We start from the raw sequence: 10079 nt of genomic DNA on the forward strand, positions 1-10079 counted from the left end.
ACTTCCGAGGCGGCTGACAACGACGCCTCTTGCTGCTGCGCGCGCCCCTGCACTTCCCTCCTCGCGCGGGGGCAGGCAAAGCCCTATGCTCTTCACAGAAAACGGCAGCAGGCTCCTCGGCCACAAGCGCAGCCACACTCTCCCCCGCCGCACACCTCCCACCTGTTGACCCCCCGCGCTCATCTCCGTAATAGTGCTGGCACTGTTGGGCTGCATATGGAGCAGCTGGGCCGCCTTCCTGGAACGTGGGCGGCCCCACTCAGCCACATGGGTCATCCTCAGGCGTTTGGGCGAGGTGCACGCAGCTACTGCTGCTGCCACGCCCGCGGAGGCCTGCCGCGCGGGGCGCGGCTGCCCGGACACGTCCCCAATCACCAAGTCAAGACGCCCAGCTTCACTCAACAGCCTAATGGCCTCGAGCACTCGGAAATCTTCTGCCGCCAACACCACTAAGCAACAAACTTGTGAGTAAGATGACCAAAACGCACTGACTAAACCAGGAAAAAGGATTCCCTAACTAAAGCTCCCAGCCACCAGGTCACCAAACCTAAAACGGTGGCTGGGAGCAGTAGCCCAAGGCATTTATACCTTGGCCTACATTTGGGCTACAAAAAGCAAGCCCAAAAAACAAAATGTCGCTTGCTAGAATGCTAACCCCCCCCCCGCACTCCCCAAACCGCCCAGGAGGGGGACCTCCCTGCGGTCGGCTACCCAACCCCAAGCCCCCCTTCAGGGCTGAAGACATAAAACAGATGAAATATCCCAGCCAAAAATTATGAATGAAAGATCAAATTACAGTTAAAGTGAGTGCACACTCGGCTCTGTAACACGTGCGCTTATAATTATGGATACATTACGGTTCATCTAAACACATGGATTTTCGGTGGACGAAAGTGCATTAATAATACATATGGCACGTAGAAAAGCATTATATGGATGCCATTATTCAATTTTTATTGTTTAAGCCTGGTTTTGGATTTATCTTTTCAACAATTCATTTATTAATTTATTTTACTGTTTCTGCCGGAAATTCTGTTCACACACACACCCGCTCTGGATTTCTTTGGCACTGCCCCTGCAATCTGCAGACGTCTGACCAATCTAATGCAAACCGAGCATTTCTTGGCAATGCACTTTTTCTGCATTCCGTCCACAGTCCAGCCAAGAATCATGCATCATGCGTTAGACTAACGCATTCCAGTGTGGTACTCTGCATTACCGCACTGAAATGCATTGTCACGCATACTTCTGCACTTCCTAGTTCCTCCGGACGTGACGGCACTCTACCGCTGGCAGATCCGGGTTTAATCCCGGCCCGCAGTTGGTGATCTACGCTGCAGAATAGTCAGAGAGGGCAGCCCGGCCCCCCTGCAGTGTGTGATGTTGAGTCTGAGAGTAGTGCACGCCACCGCACCATTTGCCGCATTCTTGTTTCCAGGGCAACACAGCAGGCAGCTCCTGGCAGAGTGCAGAGAGATACATTGTAGCGCTCTCAGCCACTACACAGAGCTGATTAGGAACTCGGCTGAGCAGCACCTCTCTCAGAACAGCAGAGAGAGCCCAGGCACAGGTGACGCTGGCGCGCCTGGCACAGGTGGCAAAATGCGTGACAATGCATTTCAGTGCGGTGATGCGGATCACCGATCTGAAATGTGTGAGCGTCACACCTGTTGCGTGACGCTTGGCAGGACTGCTCAGTAAATGCAGTTTTTTAAGTCTCGCCTACGCAGCATGCATGGTCTGTATAGGAAAGACCTTTAGCTATCGCTTTGGCTTTTCAGCCAAAAATGTGCACACGTTCCATTGCCTTCAATGTCAACGCGTGCACGTGTGGCGATTCACTTGCGGGAGCGAGCGCCGCCATATGGTAGCAATTATCGCTCTCACAAGTGAATCGAGCAGCCCCCCTCCTCCCCTCTGCTGCTGCGCGAGGTGCCCGCGCGTGCTTGTGATTGTTATCTCAATGAGTGAAGCAACATCTTAACAGTAGTCAATTTCAACCAACCCACTCTACCTCCGAACATGCTTCGCTGCCCCCCAGTTCACTCTTTGTCGAAATTCACAGCCCCACTGCATTTTCTTTTCACACTTCTAGTACTTTTTCTTGTATCTAGATGTATTACCAGAAATGTACCTCTTTGAAAGTAGCTTTTTTCCTACTGGGAATACATATCCTTTGAATTGAAAGAATAGGGGGGAAACAGGCTTGTGAGTGTGATTATATAGCGGCAAAAGCACAGATTAACAGCGTTGCCTAAGAGTAAACTAGCATATGGTCATTACCTTACCAAGAACATCATAACAGGATCTTGGACTATCCAAGTAGTAAAACCAGAACTGGTGGCAATTTAAACTACCAGCCTACAAACACCATTCTCCTCCCACCTTCCCTACAGCATTTCTATTGCCTTCCACAGTCTTCACCAGAGCACCGCTTTCGCAGCTCTGCTCATTCGACAGGTGGCCACAGGCACCCTCCCGAATGCCCCCTCAGGTGCCACACCAGACAGCCCTCTTTTCTCCCCTCGCACATTTCACCAGCTCGTTGTTGTAGGTCTGCAGCGCCGCCCTCTGCTGGCTCATCCTTGCAGCCCCTTCCCCCTGCCCGCAGCACTCGCCTGCTGTCTCCCGGTAACAGCCTCACTACATAAACCGCCACCGTTGACGCGACTAAAAGGCGGAGACCAATACAGCCGTCTTGGAAGAGAGCAGTAAACAGGAGCGGATATAGTTTGCTACTATGACGCAAAGAGTCAGAACACGATAGCGTCATCATGAGTTAGACTGTTATAAAGCAGATTCCAGAGAAAGAAAGTAAATTGTAACTAATTATAGGTACACCACCGAAGCACACATCTACATATTTTCAAACCATTTCAGCTATTTTTGAGTAATAAGACTGTACTCAAATTATTCTTTCTTGTAAAGACATGGCTGACTGTTTTATTCCACCTAACTACAAGAACAACCGGCTCTCCTTACCTACCGCCAGGCATAAACTACTGGCAGAAGGAGCAACTACAGAAATAGAGACTCGAACTGCAGAGGCCATCTTAGAACATAGCTCTAGGACGTTAAAATACAGGGACATATAGCCTGGACTATAAAATCTCATAGAAATAAACATGCTTAGACCTAATACCTAAATACTAATAAATAGATATAAGCGTGTATATGTTTTCAATATCTTAGTCTAGCACTTTTTGAAAAACAGAAATGATATCCAAATGACAATTAATTTATTGCAGTATGTTTTGTTTGTTTTAGGGACTGTGGTTGTTTACTCTTAACGGGCACAATGCCAGTTTAAAATAGGAACTAAGGGTCCGATATAGGTAATCTCATTTTACCGATTCCTAAATACCGAAGTTTACTGATTCGGTATTTAGGAATCAGTAAATATGATGTAGGTAAAAAATGGGTAAAAAGTACAGATTCTGTAATATTCCTTATTACCGATTCGGTAATACCTGGAGGCCCAAAGGAATGAATGGGAAACCATTCACTATTACCGATTCAGTATTTACCGAATCGGTAATAGCGGGAGCATATTCAAGGGTGGCAGGGCGTCACATTGACACCCTGTTGCACCCCTGAATCGTGCATCTGTGCACATGTGGCGCACATACATGCCCTAAGGGCATGTATGTCTGCCACATGACACCTTGAAAAAAGCAAATTATTTATTTTTTCAAAGGTATTCGGTATTTACCAACAACTTGTAGTTGGTGGTAAATAACGAATCCTTAAAGCAAAAATGCACTCTCTTAAGTGCTACCTACATAGGTTTTAAGGAATCTGTAATTTACCAATTCCTTAAAAGAAGGAATCGGTATTTTACCGATTCCTTAAAATAAGGAATCTGTAAATTACCGAATCCTTATTTCCAGCCTCCTACATTAGGAAGGGCTAAATACCGGTCGGTAACGGGAAAATCACAGATTTTCAGCCGTTACCGACCGGTATTTAGCTACCTACATCTGGACCTAAGTTACTCTAGCGAGCCAATGGAGTCTGGGTGCGTGAGTGTGCTTTTTATGTTCATATCTACTTTCTGCTTGGCTGTCTCCTTTCTATAGTTATTAAAGACGTTTGTCGCGCATGGCCATCGGATAATGACAGGTTACATCATTAACCGGCGCGAGCGGAGTTGCTGCTCATGAAGGGATATGGCTTACTCTGCCGGCGTGAGCAGTTATCTGCTGCTTGGAATACCGTGAGCCTTGGTCTCGTACCAGCCGCTGCCCTAGGCCTGGTATGTTCCGAAGCCGTGGTGAAGGGGAGGGTGACGGTGGTGGACTTTAATGAAAATGTTGGTCTCATCCGCGAAGATATAAGACATATTTGTCAAACTTATTGATTTTGAACTAAGTTAGCTACAACTTGTTGGCAGCACTACAGTTTACTTTGTTCTTATAGCCACCTTTTTACTTTTGTGAAAGCAGTGTTGGATTAAACATAAACCTGGTTAATCGGAGCTTTCTAAGCTGGTGAATTAAACGTATTGACTGGTTAACGGCGACTCCTCGAATAGGGTCGAGATCAACAGCAGCTCTCTGAAAGCTGCCCAGTATTTTCGAGGTATGTACAATAGGAATTTTTGGTAGGGTTGACACGGTGAGCAAACCAATAAGATGAAATATGTTCTGTTGTAGTTTGTATATTTCATGCTGTCATTTGAGTCAGAACAAATCTGCACCATCGTTATCCTTAGAATTTAAGTGGGATGAAAATGGTGGGGTTTTTTAAAAGGGGCAAACCAAGGAAGTGTAACTAAAAAATCCTTTCCCGCCTCCCTAAACACGTAAGCACTTGATATAATGTTGGTAAGAATGTAGTGAAAGCTGGAAATTCCAAGGGCATAGATGCCCAAGTATAACATGTTGCAAACAAGCATTTACAATGCAATAGGCCTCGTATTTACGTAAGTTTGAGCTATTGGCATTGTAAATTACAATGCCTTTTATTTATATTTTGGTTTTTAAAACATAAAAAAATACGTATTGCCATTTACAATGCCAATAGCTTAAACTCGCGTAAATGCGAGACCTATTGCATTGCAAATGCTTGTTTTATAATGCCACGGTCTTTTAAAAGCACACACTTCACACAGCTTAGCCGGTAGTTTCCTTACAATACCCCTCAAAAAGAAAAATGTGTGTCTTCAGGAAACTCTGTTTTTTGGTAACCATCTTTAAAAGCTCACACTTTACATTATAGCTGGTAGGTCCCTTACAATACATCTGAAAAAGAATAAACGTGTACCTTCAAGTGAATCAATAATCAACCAAAAAACCACAGTTTGAAGACGGGCGCCCATTTACCTGTCCCACCTCACCCGTGACCCCTACCACATATAGTTCACCTGTCAGCACCCCACCTTCCAAAGGGAAGAAGGAATGTGACATCCAAGAGGGAGAAGGCAGAGAGAGTTCACAGTGCTCGGTCCGGCGCCAACATGATGCTTCTGCCGCTGAGTCTGCCTCTCCCTGTTTGCTCGTCCATCCACCGCAAGGATGGGTAGGAGCAAGGAAAAGTTATTTAATTGTCACTCCTAACTTCCTGCATCTGGCAGTCTAGGTGCAAGCCACCTGCCTAGGCAAAGTGTAGCCCAAAACTGTCTGCTTAGACTGAACACTTTTCAAATCTCGGTCAAACCCTATTGCTTATTACATAATAGACGCCAGGCATATTTTTATCTATTTGTGCAAAAAAACACAAAATCTATTTACGCACTGCATACATTTCTAATCCTAAAGTTGTTGAATTTCCCAGTCTATTATGGGAGACAATTGACAGACTTTTACATAATCCTGCAGAAAGACAGAAGGCCCTAAACAGCTCAGTTTTCATTTTTGTATTTAACCCTTTCGCTGCGGCGCTATTCCACCTCAGCGCTAACAGGGCGGGGCGGCCGCGCGGCAGCCGCATGCTGGTGACAGAACCGCTCCGTCATCGGCCGCGGTTGAGCTGTGCTCGTGACGGAGCGGTTCTGTCATGGCCCGCCCCGCGCAATAGAACGCACCGCGCAGGCGCGAAATCAGCGCCGCGCAGGCGCGGCGGCCGGGCCATGACGGAACCGCTCCGTCATCAGCACAGCCCAACTGCAGCTGATGACGGAGCGGTTCCGTCATCAGCATTGAACGTGTTAAATATACATGTGTCAGGTTTGTGATGAATTCCACGGACGAAAACAAGGACCCACAAACAGAAACTATACACATACAGGCACCCATGAACAGATGAAGAGAAGAATGCAGACAGGTGTAACAAATAAAAACCAAAGACAACACACATCCGAACTTGGCACCCTTTACATTTACAGATTGAGCAGTTGGCGCGCACATTTACATATCTTACTGGGAAGCAGGCACACTGTCAAGAAGGCTTATGTTCAGTCTGCAATGGCAGCGTTGTGATTGGTAAGGCGCAGCCGAGAGCGCCCCAACCGGGTCATTTTCTCTATGTAGAGTGCGCATGACTGCTTTGTTCGGTCCTGGGGCCAACCAAACAGTCAGTACCCAAAACAGTGGGTAAGCCACTCCCCCCCCCCCCCTACCCTCAAGCAGGATCGCCCACCCGCCCGCCCACAACCAGGCACTTCAGCTTTCTCGCAGTGCGAGAAGCAGAAACATAAAATGGTAGTTTTACCATTTTATGTTTCTGCCTTCTCGCACTGCGAGAAAGTAGTGGTGACGCCACAATTGTGAGACTTGTATACACCTTTTTAAAACCTAATAAAGTTTGTCGGGAAAAAAAAAATCAGTGAATACACAGGCGAGTGGGTGGTGTCTCTGCTGTATTAAAAGTAAAGTTACCTCTCATATATAAAGCAGTGTTATTCCACATGAAAGGCAACAAACACTTATAAATAATAGCTTACCGTTCAGTAACTTAATCAATAACATATTTACCTAATGTTATGTTCACTAGTATGTCTAGGGCTCACAATCTTTGTGGTGGTATGAAGAAGGTAAAGTAAGAGAAGGACATGCATGACATGCACAACTTAGTATAGCCCATTGTCGGTCATTTATATTTTATCATTTATTTATTTCATTACATTAAACACAAATACATGATATTAAAGAGGTAAATACGTACCTGGCTTTCCTAAAGCAGTGTGCAGCTGAGAGCAGCCAAACTTCGGAAATAACAGATCCACCGCATATGTGTTCATATCCCCTGAATAATGCATAGTGCTCAAGGCTAACTTGCCATGGCCACGCGCCATGTCGTGCAGTTTTACCTCCGATGATTCGAGAAGTGGGGTAGCCTACAAGAGGTCTAAGCCCACAATCTAGAATGCAAAAAAACACTTTTAATGGTAAAACTGGTTTCAAAACACATGCTCTAATCAATGCGATTTTGGGAAAACAGTAATAAAAGTATTTTTGTGTGTGACTTGTTGCTTCAAGTGTACGTTCACTGCATACAGTACATCTTCTGAATGCTGTGGGTGCAAGTAGTATATACAATATAGGAGTATCTCTGTGGATTTAATTGTCTGCCTTTTGCCCATTCAACGCTGAGTGAATTCCTCTGCGTGTGTTTGGAGTTCTATGCCAGGCTCTTACCAGAGACCACCTGGGATGGGAAATGAGAAAAATACTTTTGCATAGGTGTTCCTGAGCATCCCAAGGAGAATGTAATTGATGCTGTGCTTAAAATTGTGGAGGTAGGCCATCTTTAGATAATCCTATGAAGCCTGATCTTTACGTTGTACCTGAAACACGGAGCAGGCCCAGAGGGATCCCCAGATGACAGTCATTTAGGGATCATCCCTGAGGCTGTTTAGAACCTCGGAGGCCCTGATAAATCCTGCAGTTGCGATGCTACCCCTTCGGTACCGCATGAGCACCTTAAAGGCAGCGAGCGGCGTTAACAATGGGAATCAGAAGTGACTCTCGGATTTGCTGAGGCCCACCACAGCAGAAGCCTGAGTGAGAAGGAGGAGCAGCTGTCTAGGAGAACACCAGGTTGCATGTCTGGTGTAAGGATCGCAAGCTTGTGATGCGCTGGTGGTAGCAGAAAGAGGAGCGGAGATCATTCATAGGCAGGCAGGGCTTTGGCGCAGTGACAAGGCTTGTGTATTCGCTACTCCCTGCGATATGATAAGCATTAATGCCTTAGTGAAGTCCCTGATCCTGCATTAAGCTGTTTTTTTTATTTTTGATTGCCACACCTTACCAAAAGAATACCGCTGCAACCACAGCACATTCATATCTCCAAAATAAAACAAACCAAAACGGATGGCAACAAGAGAAATGTGAATTCTACAGTCCGCGACTAATAGCCTTCCCAGGAGCACAAGCGGATGTCCCACAAGCACTAGACTCAGGTGACCACAGCTTGTCAAGAACAGACTCTTTGTTGACATCAATGATATTGGACTTGCAGCAGTCACTCAATGAATAGAAGCAAAGACGTCGTTTGTGGAGAGCAAGATGGCAGATTGTCATGGGCGAATTGCCAAAAGTGAATGCCCCATGAGTCACGTGGACTGTCAGGCACAGAAACTGGAATTTGCGCTTCATGACCTGGTGATAGAGACCCATTGGTGATGATGCCTAAGTATCTCGTTAGAAATTTAAGATGCAAGACTCAAAAAACGATCCAAGAACGGTCACCATACAAGCTCATGGTGACTCTCCCGATTTAAGATTTTAATCTATGATTCACAAGTTTTTCAGTTCGGAGATGCTGGGAAATAGCACAGTGGACTCAGTAAAGTGGCTGCAATGACGAAGTTGCCCACGAGGATGCAGACGGAATAGAGTGTGAAAGGGATAGCCTTGAGGTGAACCACCTGACCCACAATGAATTGAGGTAGTCGATGGGGCTCAAATATTTGTCTATAAATAGCAGTAGGGTGCAAACATTTCCTAATCTCAGTCCAGCGACACAAATTAAATGCAAAAGATGCAAGTTATTAAAAGAGATACTATTGTTGCGTGGTCTAGACACCTCATTGTGGTTTTCAAGCAAACTCGAAGTGAACAGAGAAGCTAGAAAAAGAGAGTATGTCTCTGTGAGAGAGAATGCCAGGAATCACATAAAAAGTGCTTCACTGGCATCAAAGAGACTGAGCAGCCACTATTAGATCTGCGTGAATGTTATATTGAATTTATCTAATTATTGAATATTGAATTTATCGGTTGGAGAAATTGCTTTCTGGGTTAAATAAAATAGTTTTATACATAACTGATGAGTGGTTCTGGAGCTTGGGAACTTCTCTGACTTTTCATATTACCTTTTTCTCCCCCTTACCCATCACGATCTAATATATTCTTTCCTGTGTCATGGGTTTCTTTCCTGTGTTATGTAGTTGAACCTGAAATGTCTACTGTGATCTGTGAGTGCAATTCATCGTGGTGCATGAGCTTCTTTATAGTTTCTGACGCTCTCTGTACTGCTGCAATAGTTAAAGATAGTCGATTTGTTTTCCCACTACAAATATTTAAACAAATATTGTTAAAGTATACATTTTTAATCAAAATACGCATATACTTAAAATGTTAGTATTAAATTACTTGCAGGACAAAAAGAACAGAAGTCAGTAGCTGGGAGAGGTGTTAGGTTGAACCCACCTGATTTACGTGTTCCAATCTGAGAGGAAAATAGAAGGCAGAGTAGCCAATGGAATTTGTAGTTCTCAAAATCTAGACATCTGGAGGGAATCTATGACAAAATATCTACTACAAAAATATCTACCTACCAAAATATCGTAACAAAAATATCGATTACATTAATATCGAGATCCTATCTCTAACAAGGTAAGTACAAAAATATCGAAAAAATAATATCGATGTCAAAAATATAGTTTTTTTAAAAATATCGTTTTTTTTAAATTAAAAAACATGGAATATTAACAAAATAATACTTGTAAATTTAATAAACATAGCTAAATATATATTATAATATTTAAAATTAATAAATAATGTAATAAAAACTAATAATAATAAAGATATAATACGTAGTATATACTCCATTAATAATACCCTTAATAAATTATTTTAATAACTTATAAATAAATAAAAATATAATAAATTACAAATAAATTCATATACATCAAATAA

The 10079-nt window shown here is 44.0% G+C and overlaps 1 protein-coding gene across 1 annotated transcript in view; it reads right to left on the minus strand.

Annotated features, from left to right (window-relative positions):
* LOC147749119 (transmembrane protease serine 12-like) overlaps positions 1–8224 on the minus strand; it is a 516520-nt gene extending 508296 nt beyond the window's left edge. Inside the window, exons 1-2 of the mRNA XM_086929464.1 lie at positions 8191–8224; positions 7105–7300 (exon numbers count right to left, since the gene is read on the minus strand). Coding sequence (XP_086785590.1) covers positions 7105–7300; positions 8191–8224 — 230 coding nt within the window. The remainder of the gene's footprint in view (positions 1–7104; positions 7301–8190) is intronic.
* Positions 8225–10079: the final 1855 nt, after the last annotated feature.

The sequence above is a fragment of the Lissotriton vulgaris genome, chromosome 1_1 (genome assembly GCF_964263255.1).
Source record: "Lissotriton vulgaris chromosome 1_1, aLisVul1.2, whole genome shotgun sequence".
NCBI classification, from domain to species: Eukaryota; Metazoa; Chordata; class Amphibia; order Caudata; family Salamandridae; genus Lissotriton; species Lissotriton vulgaris.